Below are 24,967 nucleotides of genomic sequence, written 5' to 3'. Positions count from 1 at the left end.
CTCCTTATCTGTCAAGTTCCTGTCGGCCTCAAGCACACCCACAGCCTGGCTCTCGCTGAAATTGCAAGAACTTTAGACATATTTGTTGGGCGGCTTCCACTTAGTGTCCCTTTGGAGTTTAGTCAGAGCTGTGACTTCTTCCTTGCACTCACCAGGGACTCCACTTATTAAAAACTACAGAGACAGGGTCTGCCACCACCAGCCTTGAGTTAAGCCTGGTAGGCACAGTAAGGTAATATCCAGCCTGTCTCAGGACAGGTCGATGACCTGACATCGTAGTTAGTGTCCGCTGAACCCAGGTTCTTTTCACCTGTAAGGACACTGTGAGGCTTGTGGCTTCCTCATTTATATAGAAAGAGGAACTGTTGCATGGATTTAGCTTTCGGGGTGCTTGTCCCCAGTGGGAACCAGACTCATGTTCTGAAGGAGCCTAGGGGAACTGAATACACATGGACTCTTACCACAGCTAACTAAAATAATCTCTGCTAATTTCTAGACCGGTTCTCTCTCTCTTACCCTTTCGGATTTCTCACTTCCTCACGACTCACACTCGCCCTATGAAGACTTGCTGGGATGCATATGAGAAGCCACACCAGTCAGTGTGTTAGGAATAAGCAGTTCCGTTTATTATCCGAAAACCCACCTCAGAGGCGGGGCGGGGTGCTGCTCGGTTGGTAGGAAGACTGCCAAGCAGGCACAAAGCTCTGGCTCTGGTATCCAGATGTGATGCTGCACACCTGTGTTCCTACCCCTTGGGAGGTAGATGCAGGGGAACCAGAAGATCAATTACATCCTCACTACAGAGTGAGCCTGAGCCCAGCCTGTACCTCCTGGGACTTCATCTTAAAACAACAAAACCAAAACGAGACAGAAAACAAAAGCCACTGCAGAACTCGGCGACTTAGAAAGCAAACATTTGCTCTTGTTCTCCGGACCGTGGCTGGGCGGGTGATCCTTTTCAGGCATTTCTGGGCCCACGCCCCTGTGGTCAGTTGAAATCAGGATGTGGGTGTGCTGATGCTGAGGGAGCTCTCTGGGCGTGGCCGAGTGGCCCCTGCTGAGCTCCTTTCCTCACTGTGCATCCTTCCTTGTCCGCTCGGTCGCTTTGCCCCATTGCCTGGGCTGTGGCTGGACTCCAGGCGGCAGGTGGGGGCACAAGCATCCTGAAGTCAAGAGTCAGAGGCACAACACCACCACATTGTTTGCACCCTACTGACTGGAACACATTGCTGGCCAGCCCAGCGCCAAGGGGTGGGCATATAAACTATTCAGTTTGTGGTAAAGGGAACTGAGAAATCATAGAGTGTTGCTATAAGTGGCAGGAGGAACTTAGGACATTTATGCAATCATTTCTTTTGGGTATGATGAGTTCATCCATGTTTATAATCTATAGTTATCAAAACCTGGGTTTTTCACTCAGTAATACAACATACCCTCTGCTAAGAAGCCAACACCCACAGAAACTTATGAGTCCCACCCTGTCAAGTGTACCAATGAGGCTCTGGCACCCGCATTATAATCTCATATTTACTTGCTTATATTATTATGCCTGTTTCCAGGATCTTTCTTCTCCAAGGCCTTATCCATATGTGCACCACCCATCCCTGTGCTTTCCCGATAAACCCTGCATAGTACAGAACTTAGTGGGATCTATTATATGCCAGTGTCCCAGCCCTCCTGCAGAAAGCTGTCCCCTTCACAGCTGGGTGATTGGCACAGTGCCTCATATGAATAAGTCATTCAACACATATTTGTTGAAGAGATTTAAATGTGATTTATCAGCCAGTAAGTACACACTCTTTGGAAGCAATACATACATTAGAAACCCAGGATGAACTTGCAAGCTCCTACAAAAAGCCTCATAGATGAGATTCAAAGGGTTGGTAAATGGTCCTGGAGAGACTTCTACATACTGGTTAGGGATTTGAATTAGGTCAGGTGCTCTGAATTTTACATCTTAGAAATGTGTGTATTATAATTTACTCAAATGAATGGGGCCTCAGTTCCCAGAGACTGTCTTTGATATACTGCCTTTCATCGAAGTGAATATTCTATAGTTTGCGATAAGTACCAGTAGCAGTTAGCCCTGCTGATATGAGAACCACTGATTGCAGAAAGGACTGTTCTCAGTTGGCTGAGGTTATTGGATCTATATGAATTTTTAGGGCCTCCCTCTCTTTGTTTGATCTGATTTAAAGCCTCCGACCAGGTCATAGGTCAAACAAGTGTCCCCCTGCTGTTTGCAGTCTTAAACCCTGTTTGTGTCTCTTCAGAAGCGTTGTTTAATTCTGTTTCAGAACGCTCTTGGTAAGGCAATGAGTAGAAGCTGAGACTTACCAGAGACTGCCAAGGCAGCAGAGTAGTCACCAGAGACTCTATGCAAAGCATCTGACACAAATCACCACAGCCACCAGCTTCAGCTGGGTTGGAAATAGCTCAAGAGAGTGGAGCTGAGGAACAGGAGAATGGGGTGCAAACAGGTTCTGGGATTTCATACACACAATGTCTAGTGTAGAAACAGCTGCTGAGTTGCAATCAGATTCCTCTACCATAGAAAGGATATATAAGAAAATCTGAAAGAAAAGGGTGTCTGTGGCCTCCAGGTTTCTTTCCTCTTTAGTAGTGAATCAGGAAGGTTCTAAAGTAGAAATTAGAAAAATGTAGCCCTTGGGCCCACGAGTCCCAGGTGCTCCTGAAGCTGGTCCCAGGGAGCTGGGCAGACCCAGGAGCTGGAAGAACAAGGTGGCACGTATACTCCAGAGATCTCAGAGGCAACAGACCTGAGGCCAAAGGGCTGAGAGAAAGGCTCAAGAACTCCTTAAGAACACGGTCCTTAAGCCATCATTAGCCTGTCTGTGTTTACCCCAGGTACCCTACAAAAAGCCTACATCTTGTTGCTTTATCTAAAATGCATCATTGCAAGTATCCAGATGCTCACGTCCACCTATTTCCCTATGTCCAGGTGACAGGTGCAGATCACACACCCTGCTGTGAGCCGCACGCATTCTCAGCCCCATCTTTACTTTCTGCCCCAACCGTCGAAAACAAAACACCTTTCTCAGGACCAACCTGCAGTCTTTTGTCAGGCCTACTGTATCAAAATACTACAGCCCATGCAGCTTAAAGGACAGACATCCACAGTCCTGCAGGTCTGTAGCAGCAAGACTGAGATCAAAGTGTAGGCAGGCGCTTCCCTCAGAGCACACGGAGGGACTACCTGTCCTCTGCCAGCTCCTTGGTTCTGAGACTTTCCTGGCAACCTTGGGCATGGAGCCGCGTCACCCAGTCTCTGCCCTGTATGGAATCTTTGTATGGAATCTCTCCCTTTTACAAGGTCACTAGTCATATGGGGTTGGACGCCCACCCACTCCTGAATGACCTCATCTTATATCTGCAATGATTCTGTGGCTACCTAAGGTCACATTCTGAGGTCCAGGGGTTAGGACTTTGATGTCTGAACTTCAGGGAGATGTGGTTTGCTCATGTCACCACCGTCCTAGCCCTCAGCCTTCCCCTATCCCATGGACCTCAGCGTCAGCCTGGTAGCCAGGTCCTGCCCGCTGGCATGCTCTGTGGACTGTAACCTTTACCAGGGATTGTCACCGGCAGCTATTCATAGCAACCCCGTGCTCTTGCGTGTGCTGTCGTTCGTTGCCTTTATTCCAGGCATTTCTGCCAGCGTAGGGGGTCTCCTTGAAAGACCCTGCCCAAGTGAACACCTGTCGACTGCGTAGAAACACACCCACAAGCAAATAGCATCAGTGATTAAGAGAGCACAGGACTCTTGCATCCCAGCTTTGAGTTGCCATCAGCTGAGCGCTGGTCTGAATGTGCCTCTTACCTCACTACGGACTCAGACTAAAGCTCTTGCGCTGCCTTCCAGGGTCAGTTCAGGCCACCTGTCTGCTCCTCATCTCCGTCAGGGCTTCTGGTCCAAATGACAGCTCGGAGCACAGCGGTCTCCTTCCCGCCTCTTGCTTTAACAAGTCTCATCTTCTTGTGCTTCTTTCTTGCTTCATGATGTCCTCTTCCTGAACCCCTCAGTGGCCTTGACAGAGCCGCCACTCTTGTAACAAGACGCCTTTCTTTCCTCTGCAGCTGTCTCTCTGGTCTCACCTCAACCCTGCCTTGCTCTCTGGACATCAGAACCGTCTTAGCTCCTTCCCCCTGAACTCAGCTCTTGCCCGGTATGACCTCTGCAGTTCCCAGTGATACTTCTCAGGTTCCTAAAGACTGTTTCCAAAGTTGCGTTACCACAAAATCCTTGTGACTCAAGACTGATCCTGAGAAAGGAGCATTATCTCCACTGACTAGTTTGTGCCCCTTAGACTCTGGCAAGGGGGGGGGTCTTCTTTTTCCCTTTAGCTCACTAATAACGTCAGATCCATGTCTGGGTGTCACATGTTTACACATTCACAGTTGTGAGAGCGCATCTTACGTGGTAGCACCTGGAAAGCCTTGCAGAGCTTTGATTCGTGTTGTGTTGTCTGTGCCAGTGAGATCAGAGCTAGCACAGCCTGCCCTTTGAGGAGTCAGGTCCTCAGGTCCTGCCTCACTTTCTCTTGCTCGTTGGGTTTGTATACAACCCACATGTGTATGTGTTGGATGCCCTCTGCTTCAGCCTCACACCGTGAGGAGTCCTGACACGGGAGGATTCCTACAGCACCATCTGCACATCACTTTCTACTGCATAGGACAATTCCAGCATTGGTCACCCTCCTCCCTAGAAGTGGCACTGAGCACTGGTAAGTGCTCACTTAAAACTTGTGAGGAGGGGCTGGAGAGATGGATCAGTGGTTAAGGGCACCGACTGCTCTTCCAGAGGTCCTGAGTTCAATTCCCAGCAACTACATGGTGGCTCACAACCATCTGTAATGGAATCCGATGCCCTCTTCTGGTGTGTCTGAAGACAGCTACAGTGTACTCATATAAATAAAAAACAAATAAAAAAAGACATATCTTAAAACTTGTGAGGAAAATGCGTGTTAAATTCTATAAATTTTCTTTTGGTAAATACCTAATAGCATTTAAATATTTATTTTCAACTATTCCCATCAAGCATTCTGTTGTAATATCCAAATACTATCACAAATGCACTATAAGAAATTGGGTAAACCAAGACTTAGCAAATACAGAGGAAAATCAGCTCACCAAGCATCGTTCAATGAGAAAGACGGCATCATTCAGAGATAGCTGTGGTTTATAGGGGAGTCGACAATCCGACCTCCCTTGTGTGGTGAAACTCACATGCTTACCTCATAACACTAATAAAAGTGCTGGGTCACAGCAAGCCACGCCTACCCCAATAGAAGAATGAGATTATACACGATTCTCTCACAGCTTCCCTACAACCAGGCAGATATGATATTTAAGCTTATTTTAAGTCTTCTAGACAAAATTCATGTAAGCTACCTTCTTCTAAGCACCATGTTTGTTTTGGTCCCTTGCAGCCTACAGTGACTTAGGGTACTACATCATCAACAAGCTACATCATGTGGATGAGTCCGTGGGGAGCAAGACTCGAAGGGCCTTCCTGTATCTCGCTGCCTTCCCTTTCATGGATGCCATGGTAAGTGGGGGAACTGGGCTTCCCTTCTTCTTAACGGCGAAATGCGTCTATCGTAGAATTCAACATTTTAAGAACTTTAGTGAGTCTGTGTCAATAGTAGAAGAGCACTCACGTTTCTATGCAGTTTCCAGGGCCTTTTCTGTTGTGTGCCACAGCTGTTCCCATTCCACAACTGTTCCCATTCCGCACCCTATCCCAGAAACCACGGTCCACTTCCTGTTTCTGTGAATGTGACTGTGTTAAGGTTCTGCACGAGGGGACTCAGGCATTGTTCGTTCTCTCCTGCTTGGCTGATTTCATTTTAGATATTGTCAGTGTTCTCTCTCTGTTACAGAATGTGCCGGGGTTTCATTCCTTTGTAAGGCAGAAAAATGTTTCCTGGTATCGATAAGATATATTTTGCCTATCTGCTTGTTTGTAGTCTCCACTTTTTGCTACATAGATTAAAATTATGAGTGCAAGTATACAAATATTCTTTCGAGTCCCTCCTTTCAGTTCCTTGGGGTAGGTATATATGTTTACATATGTGTATATATAGTATATATATATGTATACCTCTCTATATAGGTATGTATGCATGTATATATAGGCGCATATACATGTGTGTGTATATATGTGTGTGTGTATATATACACATATATACATATACACATATATTTACATACACACATATATATATATATACACACACATATATATATATACACACACATACACATATATACACACACATATATATGTGCCTATATATATATAAAAAACTTTTTCTGGGGAACCACTAAACTCTTTTCTCTGGGAGCTTATCGGTTCTCTGGTAGCTTGCCTACAGTGTAGGTGAGTTCCAACTGACCCTTGGGCTTGAAAGCTAGTGTCTCTCATCAACTTATGATAAGTATATATATTTGCCACAAGTTATAGCAGACAGCAAGAAAACACAATTGAACATTGTGATCCGGTTATCATGTGTTTTCCATGGTAGGTTTCAGTTCCAGGAAATGGGGTCTAGGAGATGGGGGGGGGGGGCTACACTTGCTACTTGTGGCTGTGAACATATGGGTTTCACAGTGTGCTTCTCCTGGACATCCTGATGGGAGATGTCTTATCACAGAGACCAAGAACGTTAATGAATCCTCTGTCTGTGGTAGTGAGGATAAGGCTTATTTCCCATCATTTTGGTCTAGCTATACAGAGACAACACAAAGTTAACAACATTTAGTTGCTAATAATAAAGCCTTCCATTGGCTCCCTTGTAAATCACTAGTGGTGGAAGGCTCAGGTCACAAGTGGACTGCTGCGCCTGAGGTTTCCTCTCGCTGCTGGCCAGCTGTGTTGCCCCGATAGCTGATGCTGGTGAATCCGAGGACAGGTCACAGGTGCTATGTGGTCCTCACACGCCATACCACTGCACAGGAGCCTCGAACTTCTGAGTCAGGTCTCAGTGCTGAAGCAGTTAAGGTTGAGCTAGGTAGACTGACCCTATAATGTCACTCCGCCCTTCCTGTAAACCGGAAGTGAGGATCTAAACAGAGAGTGGTACTTACACAGTGACTTCTGAGAACTCCTGACTCTTCGTAGGAGGCAGACGCTCAGATGCCTTGCCTTCTGTGCCCTGCCAGCTGTTTTATTTGCCATAACAGCACCTTTAAAGCTCAGTACATGTTAAGCATCTCTCACCCTAAACCCCAGACCCAGATCTCAAAAACCAAAAGTTCCTGAATGGTACCACATCTGGGAAATCATACACCCAATTTCATGCGTGAGAAAATGATTCATACACAAAAATATACTTTAAATACTATATAGAGAGACTTAAGAAGTACAAATTTTATGTTTAGACCGTGGTCCTGACCTCTGGTTATCTATCTACCCATCCATCCACCCATCCATCCATCCATCCATCCATCCATTATCTATCCATATCTGTCTGTCTGTCTAGCTACCTACCTACCCATCCATCCATCCTTCCATCCATCCGTCCATCCATCCATCCATCCATCCATCCATTATCCATCCATATCTGTCTGTCTAGTTACCTACCTACCCATCCATCCATCTGTCCATCCATCTATCCATCCATCCATCTATTGTCCATCCCTATCTATCTATCTACTATCTATCTATCATCTATTTATATCTATCTACTTGCTATCTCTCTTTGTCTACCTATCCTTAGATATAGATTTGTAATAATGAGCATTTATAAGAAGCACTCATCTCTCCCTCATTTGCCTAGACACACTTCTGCACATGCAGCACAATCCTGATAACTCAGTTGGGGAGGTACTTTTTAGAAGTCATGCAACTTTCCACCCAGATGGCATTAAAACAACAAGACAACCTACAAAGTGCTGTTATAAAAGTTAACTACATTTAAAAAACAGCTGACATGTTGGGATCTCGGAGCTGGGAAAGGGAGTAAAGGCAGCAGCTGCTACACAAAATCTCATCCTCGGCCTGGTGATTGGCTCGTCCTGTTCTGCCCAGGCACCATCTTATTTCTCTGTGCTCTAGTCTGCTTTCTGTTGCTGTGATGAGGATTATGACCAGGAGCAGCTTGGGGAGGAGAGGGTTTATCTCATCTCACAACTCCTGATTATAGTCTGTCATTGAGCTAGAGGCAGGAACCAAGCAGAGGCTGTGGAGGAATGCTGGTTACTGACCTATTTCCAATGGCTTGTTCAGCCTGCTTTCTTATACAACCTAGGCCAACCTGTCTAGGAGTGGTACTGTATATAATGGGCCAAACCCTCTGTATCAATCATCAATCAAAAAATTCCCCCCACAGACTTAGAGTATTCTGATAGAGGTATTTCTTCATTTGAGATTCTCTCTTCTGAGATCAACCCTAGCTTGTGTCAAGGTGACAAATCTAACCAGCAGTCTGTCGGTCCAGTTGGCCCTTGAGGTAAGATGTGAGGCGCTTACACAGATCCTGTTGTGAGCATCTGTTGCCAGCTGAGCTGTGGGCGAGCCTATTCTAGGGCCTTCACCCTATCCTCCCTCAAACAACAAAGCCAAGCTCAGATCCAGAAGATCACACACTCACAGAGCCTTGATCTGCTCTTGAGCGGATGACTTCAGTCTTTCAGAACCACCTTGGGACCCTCGCTCTAATGCACCACCTGGAAGGAAAAGCCATTTGGAGATCAGGAGTACTCCAGGGGCGCCCTTGTGTCCTACACACTTGTTATTCAGCCTCCGGCCACGGAGACCAACCCAACCAGTCAGCTTAGCTCCTCGTGAGTGCTACCCAATAATGTGTGCTATCACCCACTCCGATCTAGCATGAAGCTAGCCACCAGATGAAGTTGCCTATACCAGCAAAAGGCTTAGCAAACCCACCGCTATGACCCTTAGAGGTACAGAGGGTATTTTAGGAATACCTGCTAAGCCATAATGCAAGAAACACCACAATCCCGGCTGTGTCTCTCACTGAAAATTCTGTTCTTTCCGGCAGGCGTGGACTCATGCTGGCATTCTCTTAAAACACAAATACAGTTTCCTGGTGGGATGTGCCTCAATCTCTGATGTCATAGCTCAGGTAACTATGGTCTTTGTGTCTGTCACGGCTTCCCAGGGTGACTGGCTGGGCGGAACCAAGGTTGTGTCCCTGCGGTGCTTCCCAGCATTTGGCTCACACCCTGTACAGATCCCCGCGGCGGTTGCTTGATGAGTGAGGGAAGGTGACATTATGTGACCAGAGCATGTACAGTCTTGCTAGGATGGAGTCTTCAGATTTAAGTTAAGTCTGTTAGATCTGAACCATCGTTTCCGAGGTGTGAGAACGGACAGTGATTAGTAAGGGTGCTGGCAAGATGGCTCAGTGGGTAGAGAACACCTGCCGAGCAAGGAGAGGACCAGAGTATAGAACCCCAGTCCCTGGGAAAATGTGTAACCGTGTTTGTATGTAATCCTAGCACTGCGGGGAGGGGGCAGAGGCATGGAAGGTAGAGACAGGACAGGAGGACCCCAGGGGCTTCCTCACTGAAAAAGCTAGCTCCAGGTTCAGTGAAAAACCTGTCTCAGGATGGAAGGGTGATGGAGAAAGACGTCCATAGAAGCCTCTGATCCCCCACATGTGAAATACACAAGTAAGGACGCTCACCACACACCACACGTACACACACACACACACACACACACACACACACACACATGTACACACACACACATGTACACACACATGTACACACACACACACACACACACACACACACACACACATTGATAGCAGAGTAACACCAAGCATGCTTTGGGACAGTTCTATATGGTTACTTTGCCCTTGTCATTGTCCCCATGGCCACGGTGAAAGAACACAGTCTGTCACGCGGTTCCAGAACGAACACTCGGGACTCATGGAATTGTTCTTCTTTCCAGCCCTCTTTCCTTTTTAAAACTTTACTTCTCATGGTGGGCGGGGCACACGTACGGGCACACATGGCAACCCCAGGGCGGCTTTGTGCAGTCAGCTCTTCCCTTCCACCGTGGCCTGGGCTCCGGAATTGAACTCACGACACCACCCTTGGGCAGCAAACACGTCATCTACTAACCTATCTTACCCTGTTGTTTTGTTGTTGTTTTGTTTGGGTTTCTGTTTCTTTATTTACTCTAGGATCTTTCTCGATAGCCTAGGCCGACTTTGAACACTGATCCCCGTGCCTCAAACTGCAAAGCATTGGGGTGACCCTTAAACATTCTTGTTTGGGTACCGAGAAGTTCTGTCTCCTACACATCATTTCCTCACTGCCTTATAAGGGCTACTCTCTCTGTGATGACGCACCGTGCAAGTGACCTCAGCAAGCTGGGGAGGAAAGGGTTAACTTGGCTTCCTCTTCTGCACCTTAGCCCAGCATCAAAGGAGGTCAAGACAGGAACTCATGGTAGGATCCTGGAGGCAGGAGCCGATGCAGAGTCCATGGCTGGTAGATCATGGCTTGCTCAGCCTGCTTTCTTACAGAACTCAGAACCACCAGCCCAGGGCAGTCCTCCTCACAATGAGCTAGGCTCTCCCCCTCAGTCACAAAGCAAATGTCCTATAGGCTTTCCCACAGCCCGGATGTCATAGAGGCGTTTTCTTAATTGAGGATCCCTCTTCTCTGATGACTTTAGCTTGTGTTGAGTTGACATAAAACTAGCCGGCATACCCACCTTTTAAAATGAACCGGGAAGCTGGTTCCACTGTCTGACCACATTGCCTGAGAGGAAGGCTGTGTTTCCCTCCACTGTGCCAGCTCTCAGGGCTGACACTAGCTCTGTCTTTCCATTCCTCTCCTTATGTTTCTGGGAAGAAGATACAACCTCTACAGTGTATCAGTATGAGTACAACTCAACCATGCAGGTGGGGCGGGGCTTGAGAATAACGTGTTTCTGGAGGGAGGGTTAGACTATCATCTCAGGCTTCAGAATTCTCCATCCCACCTACTGGCAGGCAGTGCCCATATCCCTCTCGGCTGTATACCCCACCTATAAGCCACTGCTTGGAAATCATCTAGTTAAACTGTTAGGTTTGCCTCCCTAAAGACCAAGAATTAAATTTCTAAATTAATTGCATTTACTCCATAGATCACTAGGAAAAAGTAATTGAAAATAATTCTTGCTAACATATGTGGGTGGGTGGGTGTGCCTGAAAACCAGCTAGCATCCTTCTTTGATATATCTTGTTAATTTTCCTGTACAGCTATTAGAGATATGTCCCAGTGTTGCTTTCTGCATCCTCCGAGGACTGGACTAAGCCGCCTTATCCACTCGTTATTTAATTTGAAGTGAGAGAAACGGCTCGCCTTTCGAACAGCGGCAGAGTTTGTAGATGTGTATTATTTCAAAGGCGCAAAGACAAAAGGCATTTAGCTCTGCCTCAGATAAATATAGTAGGTATCCAGGGACAGGAAAACAGAAAAGCATGCTTATGGAAAAGACTTTGCCACACGCCTACAGCCGTTTTCCTCCTTCATTTTCAACCTGATCCTGGCCCCGGCTTATTGGAAACAACAGTCTGGTTAGGGAAGGGAAGGAGGCTGAGTTCAGATGCTGTCTGGCCCCAGGCTGTTCCAGGTAGTTATTTTAAACCTTGTTTGAGTTCCTGCCACAGTTTGTTTGGGAGAATAAATATAATTTTCATTTCTAAGTCTTCCCACCCCCCAGTCCTCACCCCACCCCCAGTCCTCCCCTACCCCCAAGTTCTCCCCCAACCCCCCAGTCCTCACCATACCTCCCCAGTCCTCCCCCCACCCTGGTTTACCTGAAGACATCTTTGGAACCTGATCTGGTCATTTGTAAATAGGCCACATGCAAAGCACTCTGAACTATCTACCTTGCGGTTGTCAATGCAAAAACACAACTCTCACCTCCAAAGGAATAAGAGTTTTTTCTGAAGCTAAATATGGGCTGCCACTATGACCCAAGAATACAGATTTAGGTTAACCCAAATTCCATGCCAGGTGTGGTACTAGTTTAAAGAAGTTTTTTTAGTAACATAACAAAGAAAATCATAAACCAAGATACTTTCTAAATACATTGGTGGAAACAGTATGTAAGCAGGTTATAGCAAAGTGAAGTGGAGGGACCTTGCCTGACCTTTGTACCTGAGCTCAGTGACTTCAGCTGACCCTGGGGAGCTGGGCACGTTTCCCAGGAAATGACCTCGGTTTCCACTTCAGAGAGAGAACTGAAACGGCCACATTCTCTTCTTGTGGCCACCGTCCTGCAAACCTAACCTTCCCGCCTCCACATCCCCTCATTTGGAGAGGGGGTGTCTTTCAAGGCCACACTCTCTACCTGCAGCTCAGGTGCTTTCTCAGGAGCGGTATTAATTAGTTTTCAGTGACCCTTTTGTCCCCCTGGGCAATTGTCTAGGCGCATGCGCATACTCGGAAATCACAAGGGCAGGAAGCAGCTTTCTGGAGCCCCACGTACCTCTTTCTTTCGCTTTGTTCCTGCGTAGCCACTTCTTGGAAGGACGGGTTCCACTCACTGCCTCCATTTTTTCCTCCTTCCTTTACAGTGTGTTCCCTGCACGGGTTCCCCAGATGTCCTTCCCAAAGACCTTGTGCCTTTAGACCCAGCAGGCAGTCGCCATGGTCTCATAGACACCTCAACAGCTCCTCACTTTAGACTCCTCCCTCCTCTAAGAAACAGTCTGGCTATGGCCTCATTCTGTCCGTGAAGAGTCTAACTCATGCCTGTGATGGTCTGGATGTGGTCTGCCGCCCCTTCACACACAGGAGGGTTGGTCGCTGTAAGAGGTGGAGCCTTAGATCACTGATGGCTGCCCCTGGAAGAACTGTAAGATTCCAGTCTTTCTGGTGTCATGAACTCAAGGTTCCCGTCACACACACTTCCCCCATTCCCATCAGCTATAAAGTAACACAGCCAAGGTAGGGAGCAGCGTCCTCTGGAGCCGGCACTGTGCTATCCAGGACACCTAGCCTCTAAGTCTGCGTCAAATAGGCCCTCCGATAGAACAACAAGACGCAATCATGCTGTCTCCTAAGTTTATAGCGTCTGCAATGTGACTGTGATCCCCATTAACTATCCATACCCTCACCTTCTCCAGATAAAGCTACCCATGGGCCTCTGGGTGGCATCACACTCAGGTCCCCCAAAGACACCCAGAGCCTGAACTGAAGATCTTCTATAGCAAGAAGTCTGCCGAGTAAATTGGCAAGTGCGGTCACCTGGTTAGAGATGTAGGCGCCACCCTGGGGGGCGCCTCCCTTTATCATGAAGGGCTGTGTCCTAGGCCTTAGTGTCTTTTCCTTTCACAGTGCCCCCTCTTACACTGACTGAAAATCATCCCTTCCTACCCACAACTGTAAGCGCCTCCATGCTCACCTCTGCCCAGCTGCCCTGGCTCCCCGCTGTTCTCAATCACTAAGATCCTGACCACCTCAGCCTCCCCGCTCACACCCCTCAGTCCTCAAGGTACCTGATGACAAGCTGGAGCCCTACCAGCCCTGCTGCCTCTCTAGCCTCAGCACTGTCCCCTTCCCACCTTGCTCTCTGGTCCTCAGTCCAGCTACCTCGGCTTCTCTAGCCTGGAAGAAATATTCTGCCTCAGTTCCTCCACCTCCTTCCTGTTCTTCACATCTCTGCTCAGTGTAAAGGTTTCAGCTCGGGCAATGCCCCCAGACATGCTTCTCCACTGCAGGGACTCTGTCCTGACAGGCAGTGTGTGCCTGCTGGCCCACTGTTTGGTTAGTGTGTCTGTCAGCACCACGGAGTCTGGGACTGACCCTATATCACTCAGTACCAGGGCCAGCCTGGGAACATCCTCCCTGCTAACACAGCAGGTTCCTTCTGAACATAATCTGACACACTTTCGGAGGCCATGAAGGATGCAGAAGTGTGGTTCGGACTAGAATGCAGAGTGCACAAGTGTTATAATGAGTTGGTAAGTGATCTGGTCTGCTGTGAAGAGATAAGGCCTGCGGCAGGTGTCAGTCTGCATGCTTCAGTGTGTTACAGTTTCAGGGGGAGGCTGCCAGCAGCTTCTTCTTGACCATGGGAGCGCCCCTGGACAAGCCCATCCACCCGTCACCCTTCTGCTGCATGGGCCGCCATCTTGTCACCCCCCCAGGCTTACTCCTCTCTGGTGCATCCCTCCCTCTTGTTCAGGTCCATCTCCACGGCCCTGCTCCTCAGGCTTCTGTCCTGACAGCTAAGGGGTCAGAGGACATGCTGAGTTCTGCATCCTCCTCCACACAACCAGGTTTCAGGCGCTACCTATCACCACTGGGGTTTACAGTGCACTTTATGTAGATGGTAAAAATGTGGAGCTTGCTGTGGGCATCCTACTGAAAAGGGCATCCGAGGGAGCTCTGGCTGGTTAGCAAAACAAGCAGGCGTTGTGTCCACACCCCAAATGCCCAAGCTTCTGGCCTTCACTGTGCCCTAGCAAGGCATCCTCCTGCTGGTCTTCCCATCTTTTAGCTCAGAGCAGCCTTTGGCCCAACTCATAGCAGCCTGGGGACATCATGGCTGCTCCCATGTCCTCTCAGCGAGGCAGGTGTGTGTGTGTGTGTGTGTGTGTGTGTGTGTGTGTGTGTGTAAGAGAGAGAGGGGAGCGGGGCTGGGTGAATGAGACGGTGAACACCTCCCCAGCTTGTGTCTGCTCAAGACGCCCACGTTCTCAGCTGCCTGCTCATAGCCACATATCCATGTAGCACCTCTGACCTCTGTGTTCTGAGGACCCAGTGTTGAGGTTGGCCACATTTCTGGTAGCCTCGGGATGAGGGAAGGTTAATGCACTGTAAGCTCTGCTTTCGAGACGGAACCATCCAAGAGAGATTTACACTTCATCATGACTTCAGTCTCTCCTGACCACGGTCACTTCTACCAACTGCACAACCCGCTTTCAACCTCTGAATATCACCACTGTGGTTTGGAGTTCTGTGGGTGGTCAATATGAAGCCTGTTCCTTCCAAGTGTAGGACATCCAGGGCTCTGACTGCATAAACAAACAGGCATTGCAGTCACATGTAGTTAATATGTATTAATATTTTAATAACTTTCCCAGCTTAGTGTTTTATGTACCTTTTAATTTAGGTTGTTCGTCATCATTCCCAGTGGTGTTGGAACGGCATTTTAGAGCGTTTTATCCTATAAACATCCCCGCCCATCTGCCCCTGTGTATCACTGACTGCCATGGGTTTTCCCTCTGGTGTGGAAAAAGTCTCCAGCAGCCACTGGGAAGAGCGCTAAGAGGCCAAAGTTTCTAGGTATTTCTATGATGGTAATCTTAGCTAGAAGTGCCATTGTCTTAAAAGAGTCTCATTGGTGGATCTAACAGAACCATGCCTGTGATCCCCCAGTCAACCCCGGGGCGTTGCATCTGGGTCCCAGGAGATCAGAATGGAGTCAGCTCTCTGCATCAGTTTCTGGGGTCCGGGTGGCCTGAGCCCTGAGGACCCCGTGCCTTCGTTCTGCTGACTCGCCCTGTTTGCCCTCTCGCAGGTTGTTTTCGTAGCCATTCTGCTTCACAGCCACCTGGAATGTCGAGAACCGCTGCTCATCCCCATCCTGTCTCTGTACATGGGTGCGCTGGTGCGCTGCACCACACTGTGCCTGGGCTACTACCGGAACATCCACGACATCATCCCCGACAGGAGCGGCCCGGAGCTGGGGGTGCGTGCACCGTCTGACTTTTTGGAATAGTAACACATGCTCGTTGTACGAAGGACAGGACTCACTATGCAATTGTCAGATTTGTGTGTATCAAGTGTTGGTTGTTGCCCTGTTCTGTTCCTCCCAACCCCCCACTCCTCTCTGCCTAACCCCCAGGGCAGTCTTTACCTGCTCACCCTCAGTCTGACCAATACCCAGAGAATAGGACTTGGGAGCCCGGTGTGATAAGTCCAAAGGTCACGTGCTAGGGGTTTTCTGAGGGGAAAGCAGTCAGAGCAACGTGAACTCTGAGGACAGGACCGATCCTAGAAGTGACCACCCCACTTCCTCCTGGCCCGGGGAGCAGACAGTGTGTCATGTCAGCTCAAGAGCTTTGGGCACCATGCACTGTGACAGAAAATCTTACAATATGGCCTCTAGTTTCTAATAGCTCTAACACAGTACTCGCACCTCCCTGTACTCTCTGTGGTAATTTCTTTCATGGTCCAGAAAGTTTTAGGCTTTATGGGACCTTTGAGCCCAGGTCTTATTGTTTTTAACATTATAGCCCCAGGCTCAATTTGTATTCTCTGCACGGACCAGTCCCAGTTTCTTAATTGAGCACGTCCTAGAGACTGGGCAGAGATTTAGGTACTATCGTGTGATGGGAAGTCTTAAGGTATGGCCTCTAACTCCGTAGGCCAGTCAGACCAGCACAGGAGCAACAATTGCAGGGGGCAGAAGGCGGGGGTACGGGCCTAAATAAGCCCAAAACAGTGTCTGCGCTGCAAAGAACCCAAAGGCCTCCAATTTTGGTTGTGTGGTCTAGGAAGCCTCTCTGCAGAAGTTTGGGCCTTAAAAGTCAGTTAATCAAGTTAGGAGTAACGCACCCAAGCTTCCCGTCAGAAGTTATGAGCAGCTGTGAGCTTGCTCTCGGTTCTCCTACTGCCTGCATTCCACACCATTCCTCTCCATCTAGCCCCAAGGCAGGCAGGCAGGCAGGATCACGTCTAACCCTGACCACACTCCGCACCCGGGCCCCAGCCTAACCATACGACGCTTTCATGATGTCACAGCAGTAATCGCATTGACTGTGGACCTCATTCTAGGTCAAGGTGTCATTGAAATCCTACCTAGTTATTTCTACCACTTGGCCAGCCACAGTTACCTTGATAGGACCAATCTCTCTGTTTATCTCTCTTTGTCTCTCTGTCTCTATCTTTGTGTCTCTTTGTCTCTGTTTATCTCTGTGTCTCTATCTCTTTGTGTCTCTCTATCTCTTTCCTCTGTCTCTCCTCTCTGTGTCTCTGTCTCTGTCTGTCTGTCTCTCTTCTCTCTCTCTTTCTCTCATTCTCTCTCTCCCCATCTTCTGCCTCCAGCAAAGGGAAAGAAATCAAAATGCGTGAGAAGATTCGATGACATGATGTAACTCTTACCCTCTTAAGAAATGAAACCTAAATTTCGTAACAGGAGCCAAGCTTGAAAGACAGCACACGCCTTGGCTGTCGCCATCTGGAGATCTTCAGTGTGCTTTGTTCCACTTAGGGCTTCTGCAGTGTGTGTGGTTCCTGGGGAGATTTGGAGGTGGGAGTCTCTGCAGCTGAGCTCAATAGTTCTGCAGTAATTAGACACATTTGTATATATTGACTGATTCCAAAGTAGATTATAATAGCTCTTTATTTCTCAGAGTTCCCTCCTACTGACATGGCTTCAAGCCAGCCACTGTGAGGACACAGACAGAGACTCATTTGAAACCTGCTTTCCTGGGCCCTGGAGCTGGATGCCACCTTGCAGGGAGGCTGGTTCTGCATATGGAAAACAGCGGTCGGGATCCACCAGGCTTCATCCACTGCGTGCTTTGGTTTCGCAGTAGCTTGCCAGCTGTCTGAATTAATTTCTAATAAGACTGTACGCTTAATTTTAATTTAACTTGGCATGTCTACAGAGGCTTTTTCTGTATGTTATGGTAAGGCTTAATGAAGTTGCTATCGATTGGCGTACGAAGGACAGGCTTTGATTTTTAGGCTGTTTTCTGCTCTACTTCTGGGACCTAACGAGCTTTGACCTCTGTTTCCCAACACAGGGCGACGCGACCATAAGAAAGATGCTTAGCTTCTGGTGGCCTCTGGCTCTGATTCTGGCCACGCAGCGAATCAGTCGGCCCATCGTCAACCTCTTTGTGTCCCGGGACCTTGGTGGCAGCTCTGCTGCGACAGAGGTAGGGAACTGTGTGAGCACGTGGGCACACATGGGGGCGGGGGAGAAATTATATGTACTCCTTTCCAGCTCACAGCCAGAGCTCAGGTGACTCTAAAGCATATGACGCAATGACAAAGGAAGCCATGATTGGGTGACTTCTGAAATTTTCCATTTCTATGACTGTGGAAGACAATGTCTTCATCCTTCTCATTTAACATGTAAGGAGCTGAGGCCTAGGAGGGAAAGACAGGGCAGGACCTGCTAGAGGCTGGGATGGTGAGAATGTTCTAGCCCTCCGACTCCTTCCCATGGCCCATCCAGCTCTTCATGGTGTGAGCATACAGCTTCTTTGCTGTTGCCGCAAAGGATGCTGGGACATGCCTGTAGGAACTCTGGCAGTGCCCAGAGCTTCCACAGTGACCCAACCTAGCCTCACCTGCTCTGCCCCTGGGCCGTGCCACCTATGGGCTCGTTGACAATCAGCCCTCCTGAGGATGAGGGTCTCCTGTGTGTCCTCATTCACAGCTCCAGAGTGGGCCTGGAAACTGGCTGCCATTCCAACGGATGGGTTGACTCATCCATTCCTCCTCGCGAGTGGGGATCAAACGGAGTGACCTCATTGGTTTCCACCCCCATTGCCTTCTGGAGAATTAATTCCGTTGCTGGCACCTCTGACCCTTTAGGAAGGCTGGTGGCTTCTCATTAAGGCCTCCTGTTTACACCTGGCCTTGACTGCACTGTCAGCAGCTCCTCAGCCCAGAGATCCTGCCAGTTTCCATGTCCTAGGAAGAGCTCCTGTTGGCCAGGAGAGGGTGCCCATAATAAATCAAAAGCAGAATGCTTTCTCTGGCCCCTTTTTGTTCCTGGACTTTGGTATCTGAGTCACAGATGTCATCTTGGGTGGCTGCTATAGTACAGCAGCTTCGTCAGTCACATACTGACTTTCCAAGTAAAATGTATGGAGCCCGCATTGATCATGTGCTAGAATTCCATTTTCCCATAAATAAACCCAAAGAGGACAGATTGTGTGTTAGGCTCTTCCCAGTTACTGGCTATGCTATAGAAGCTCAGCACATGGGATCAGAGCTGATGGGTCTGTGCTGCATGCTTACGCCTCAGGCATTTGTGCGTATTTTAGTCATTTCCCATCAGCCCTGTGTGGTTAATATTACCAGTGCCATTTCTGCAGAGAAATGGAGATGGGGTCTAAGTTCCCATCTCACATAGGAGCAAAGGGGAGGTTTGGATCTAGGCCTGCCTAACCATGATGCTCTTTCATGTTACGCCATACCACACCACGCCAAGTTTCCCCACATAGCTGTCCTTGTGTGCTGGGCACAGTTGCTCTGTCCGCTAAAACCAATGAAGCCTGACTTCCACCTCCACGGAGTTAAAGCCCCAACTGCCAGAGGTTAGCCGTGGATGCCGGGCTTTGATTGTTTATTTCTCCTTTTCATTCATGCAGGAAAAGAAAACCCTTTGCATGGAAACCTGTCAGTGGCCTTCCCTGCATGAAATATTTATTGATTTCACAGAATAAAAATGTTGAGGAGGAGCTCTAGAACCAAGTGGCCTAAAATGTGTTGTGTTGGAAAGACAGTCATACAAAGTCACTGACAAGCAAGTGTGCCGTGCTGAGGGAGAGCGTGGAGGTGGAGGAGGGAGCAGACCTAACACTCTGCTCCTAGTGTTGTTTTGGAACTCATGTAGGGCTTGAGGGGATAGCTCAGTGTAGACCAGAGACCATATCACCATCTTCCATCTGTAATCCCAGTGCTCGGGAGGCAGAGATTCGGGAACAAGTCAGCTAGCTCAATGAGCCAAATTAGTGAGTTTGAGGGAGAGGCCTTCCCTCAGTATGTAAAGCAGAAGGCAATTGAGGAAGATACATATGGCTTATGCACATACATGCAACACATGCACCCATACATGTGAACACACATGCATACTAAACACACATGCAAAACACCACGTAAGATTGTGAGTGACATGGGAACTTGGTTAGGCCCTATGGAAAGAGCCAAGATTCTGGGGTCTGAGGAGGCTGGATTGAAACCTTGGCTTTTTCAGCAGAGGCTCTGGCCTGTTCTTTGTCAGAGTTGTGTGAAATATCATCTCCCCGGTGTCCTCTCTACTCTGCGTTGGACCGTCGTGTGACTCCATGGACGGATGTGCCTCTAGACTTGTCACGTGCCCAGGCAGGTCCTGGAGAACTTCCTGTTGGTGCCCACATTGACGCTGTCTCTTTTTCCCTTACAGGCAGTGGCCATTCTGACAGCTACCTACCCCGTGGGTCACATGCCATATGGCTGGTTGACAGAAATCCGTGCTGTCTACCCTGCTTTTGACAAGGTGAGACCTCTGTGGCATGGTGTCAGAAACACACGTCCTAATGCTGCCACTTGATAGACAGGGGTCTCCAAGGAGAAACCCTGGGCGTTTACCTCTGAGAATGAGGAGAGTGAGGCTTCTCTTGGCTGCAGATTCGGTAATGGTTTCCCAAATTGATCTTCCTGTGGTTGCATTATTCCTCTTAGTGAGTATTTTCAACAGGGAAAGTAAATAATCCCCCAAATGAAGCTTCTTGGACTTTGTTCCTGTGGCTTATTATGGTCTGGTCTGTTATACCTTGTGGGTGCTGTACTAGATGGCCAAGTTGTGCACGTGTGAGGCAGGGGCTTGACCTCCTGAGTCACATGGCTGTCTTTCTGTGGCAGAGAGATATGCACAGTGTCTGTGTAGCAAGACTTGTCTCTTGTTTGGGGTTCTCTTAAGGAATATTTATTTATGTACATGTATGTGTTGTGAGTCTATGTGCACCAGATACAAGCAGGTGCCCTCAGAGGCCAGAGGACATCAGATCCATTGGGGTTGGAGTTACAGATGTGGGTTCCAGGAGCTATCTCTCCAGCTCCACCCTCCACTCTCCAGTTTAGCCAGAACCTTTCAGTGGCCAGCAGCTCCGTCCTCTTGTGATTGATGGTCCCTCCAAGGGAGGCATTTAACCCTTCTGATGTCATCGTTGGCTTGTGGGGACTGTCCTGCTTGTCATCTAATTAATGTCTATCTAATTACATCTCTCTTATTGAATGGAAGAGCTAGCAAGGCCTATGATTTCTATACAATGGCATATAATGTTCTAAAAGGAAAGGGGAAGAGGGGTGACTAGCCTGGCACTCATACCAAGTTCTGCCTTGATTTTTCCTAGCAGTCGCTCAGAGCCTTCTCTACCTCTATTTTCTCTTGGGCAGCTAGCTGGGCTCTGGTACTTAACTGTCACCAACCTGCTCTCTCATCGTCCCTTAGCCCTTGCTCCAACTTCCTGTGGGCACGAAAGAACTGTGAAGTCATGCAAACAAGGCTAGGCTAGAGCTCACACTGCCTGCTTTGGAAAGGCCTCCTTTTCAAAGGCCAGACTTGTAGAATACAGCTTCCTAGAAAGGTACCTGACTGCTTCCATCCCACACCACAGCCTAAATCCAGGATATCCACAAGTCTAGATAGAGACCACCATCAGCCCACACAACCCACACATGCATGCAGGCACACGTATGCATGCGCACACACACACACACACACACACACACACACACACACACAGTCTGTTCTCACCTCCCATGACAGCATTCTTTCCCACTGTGCAGACTCCTGCTATTCTGCCTTCCCCTTCCTTTCTTAGGTACACAGACTCACCATAAAGCCTGCCTCTCCTCTCACGTGCAGGGCCCCTGCGGGTGTCCTAACATGAGATGGGCTAGTGAGTGATCTTATGCAGGGCTGTGCTGCTGAGGCCTTCCCTCATCAGCCGTCTGCCCACCCACCTCCCGTTACACACATCCAGATGCAGCACACACATCTGGATGCAGCACACGCATGGAGAGCTTCTCCTGCATAGTGTTTTTGCTGGATTCACGCAGACCCCTGAGACTATGAAGATCCAAGTTGCTTTAAGAGGTGGACCTTCTGTTAGGGAGTTAGTGCAATCTGTAGATAGGCACACTGCTTTCATTTTAAGGAACATGCGTGTAGTGAATCCTAGAAAACCAATGCATGTGTCAGTCTTTGCTAAATTTCTGTTCCCCCTTTGGTAGGTAAGATCATTTAATACAACTTAGGGACAAGAGCAGGTACTGAAATGGGCGAGCTGTTGGCTGGGACTGTCCCATCTGAAGTTGGTTTTGGCTACCTTATAATAATAAAGCTTAACAATACCGCCCTGTATGTCTTCAGCAAGAACACCCAATACAAACATTGTCTTACTCTTAATCACAGGTTACAAGCTATGATTTTTTTTTTAACGAGCCTACCTCTGGCCAGACGCTAGAGTTACTTGGGATCCTTCTGAAACCTCACCCATTGTTACCACACATTCCAGTGAGCAGTTGCAAGCAGTTGCAATCCACGTTTGGGAAGGCCATCTGGCCGCCAGTGCTTCAGACCTCTGTGAGGGCCTCAGCATTGCCTGCCTTGACTAATGTCATCTTTGACTTCTCTGTGGGCTCCAGAGGAAGAGATTTAAAATGTTTCGCACGCCTTGTGGTGGCTCTGGCTAAATACAAGGCATGTGTGCAACGTCTCTATGTGTTATGTTGTTGCCTCTCGAAGAGCTCATCAGGCAAGTAAGATGGATCCCTTGCCTAGTGCTGCCGTAGCAGCTCATTTCGGCTGTGTCTGCAGAGACGTGGCTGTGTTGTTCTCTCAGGCATGAAGAGTTCTCACGCCAGCCTGCAGCGTGGGCCAAGTGTGTTAGGGTGAGGCTGCCTCAGCCCCTCCCCTCATTCCACTCCTGCGAAGCCAGGTGTCATGGATAGCTTGTGTTCCTCAGCTCTGGAGCTAATTTGATCTATGATGGAGCGGGTGCTTCTCTGATTTTCTCTGAGTAAGGCTCTTCTTAGTTAGAGCCTGGTTGGCACAGCCTCAGCAGGCTTCCTCCCTCACTGCACTTCCTGGTGTCGTGTGAGAAGACACGTGAGCCACCTGCTTCCAGGCTTTGCTTGCAGCTCAGTGTAGCCAGTGCCCCTTGGTATTCTGTCCTGCATAAGGAAGACTGTGCAAAGCACTTCTGGGCTGGAGAGTGGGCAAGGCATAGGGGTCTGAACATGTGTGGACATATCATCTACCCGGGCAGCTCCTGCATCATCTGGAGGGAGGCCAAGAAGCTCTAAGTCAGAGGTTAGAGAGGCTTTCACAAGCAGATTGGCTGGGAAGGGGATGTGCGGTCAGAAGAGGTGTGTTCTGAAGACCTGGAAATCCAACAGCGGGGGAGAGACTAAAGCCTGGATGGGGGTGTTTGTGGGAGCTGTGTGGGGTGCAGGTGGGAATAATGCTGGGGCACAGAGCAGCCTGTGAGAGCTCAAGGTAAGGTTTGTTCCTTTGGTAGAGAGAGGGTCCCCAAAGGTCAGTGAGCCACGGCATTTAAGGAGACACCAACTCCAGTGGCCAGGCAGAGTCTGCTGAAGCCAAAAGGGGGACACATGAGTCAGGAGACAGGCTTCAGAGCCAAGGCCCTTCAGGGTAAGGTGGCAGCCGGGTGCCAAGGACAGAGGACTAAAAGAGCCCAGAGTTCCCTCTGGTTAATGTTTCTGGGCAGGAACCCGACAGCCGCTTTAGAGAGCCAGCGTGACAGCCATCTTCTGAGCTGTCACCTGAAGTCAGTACTCGAGGCACGTCAGATAAAACAAGGTGCTCTTTGTGAGCTGGGGGCCCAGCCGAGGAGAAGCCCACCTGCCTTGTCACCGCTGTCATTCTCTCTCCCCAGAACAACCCCAGCAATAAACTGGCGAACACGAGCAACACGGTCACCTCATCCCACATCAAGAAGTTCACCTTTGTCTGCATGGCACTGTCACTGACGGTAAGCAGAGGGTGGGGGTGGGGGAGAGCACATGCGTGAGTGGGTGTGCTCACATAGAGGGAGATAGTGATTTTAAAGGAAAGAATCCTGTATCCCACAGTGTGATGCCTGGCTGTCTTAATTAATAACTGTTGTCCAAGACCATTGACTCTAGGAATGGGAGTATTTACATGGCTTCTCAGGCCCACAGACATGATCAACAAGGACAGCTTTAATTTGAATCATAATTTGATAATTATTGCATAAATATCCCCTTCCTGGACCCCTTTCTGTTTTGACTGAGTCAGGCTCTGCCATTTAACCTGGTCCTGATAATTTAGCTTCTGTAGCTTACCGGCTTGCCCTATGGGATCTCCATCACTGGGCCTACAGACCTGCTGTCATACCCATCCGCGCCACCCCACAGGCATGGCATATCTCTAGGACTTGAACCTAGAGCCCTGCATGTTGCTAGGCGAGTTCTGTCTGGGAGCTGCACCTCCAGCCGGCACTCATCTTATGCTAGAGAATCTCCAGTTCATCTTTCAGACTTCAAGTCAGCTTTGTAGATGCCATTGCACCTTCCATAATGAATTCGTATATTTTCTCTAGTAAATGCCTTTCCTAATTGGACTGGTCCAGCTGACTTACTTGGTCATATTATGGGGGCCTCTCCTGAGTCCCATAACGTCTGTGTAAGTACAGAGGATACAGCTGTGACTAAGAGTGGTCAACACTGAGCTGTTGGTGTCTGGATATGCCTCCTCCTCTTCCTCTTCCTCTTCTTCCTCCTCTTCCTCTTCCTCCTCCTCTTCCTCTTCTTTTTAGCAAAGTCTTACTATGTAGCACACACTGTATGAGTTCCTATGTAGGAACTCACTGTGTAGACCAGGCTAGCCTAGAATTCAGAGATTTGCCTGCCTCTGCCTCCCAGGAGTCTGGGTGTACATTCTTAAGTAAACAACACATCCTAGCTTTACCAAACCGCCGTGTGGAAAGGTGCACAGGCCGTAAAAGCCAAAGGACATACTATACCATTTGGAGACTGGTAGCTTAAACTTTTACTAAAGGCAGGAAAAATGCAAGCCAACTAGCACAGCAGCAGGTGCCGCGGGACTGTTAAGGGATGAAGGACAATGGCTCTTTTGAACTCAGCTCAGTCTTTCTTTGTTGCTTTGGCTATAATACTTCTAAAGCCCTGTACAACTTCATTTCCATTTATGCATACTATATACCTGACTATGTCTTGCAGTCATCGTGAATAG

At 48.6% G+C, this 24,967-nt stretch overlaps 1 protein-coding gene across 1 annotated transcript in view; it reads left to right on the top strand.

The window, feature by feature from the left end:
* Positions 1 to 24,967, top strand: part of Ankh (ANKH inorganic pyrophosphate transport regulator) — a 123,736-nt gene that overhangs the window by 77,475 nt on the left and 21,294 nt on the right. Inside the window, exons 3-8 of the mRNA XM_052159803.1 lie at positions 5,451 to 5,569; positions 9,027 to 9,110; positions 15,521 to 15,691; positions 17,754 to 17,888; positions 20,129 to 20,221; positions 23,628 to 23,723. Of these exons, the coding sequence (XP_052015763.1) occupies positions 5,451 to 5,569; positions 9,027 to 9,110; positions 15,521 to 15,691; positions 17,754 to 17,888; positions 20,129 to 20,221; positions 23,628 to 23,723 (698 nt within the window). The remainder of the gene's footprint in view (positions 1 to 5,450; positions 5,570 to 9,026; positions 9,111 to 15,520; positions 15,692 to 17,753; positions 17,889 to 20,128; positions 20,222 to 23,627; positions 23,724 to 24,967) is intronic.

Source organism: Apodemus sylvaticus, chromosome 16, assembly GCF_947179515.1.
Source record: "Apodemus sylvaticus chromosome 16, mApoSyl1.1, whole genome shotgun sequence".
In the NCBI taxonomy this organism is placed as follows: domain Eukaryota; kingdom Metazoa; phylum Chordata; class Mammalia; order Rodentia; family Muridae; genus Apodemus; species Apodemus sylvaticus.
Note: the sequence above shows the minus strand (reverse complement) of the source record. Positions and strands in the feature narration are given on the sequence as shown.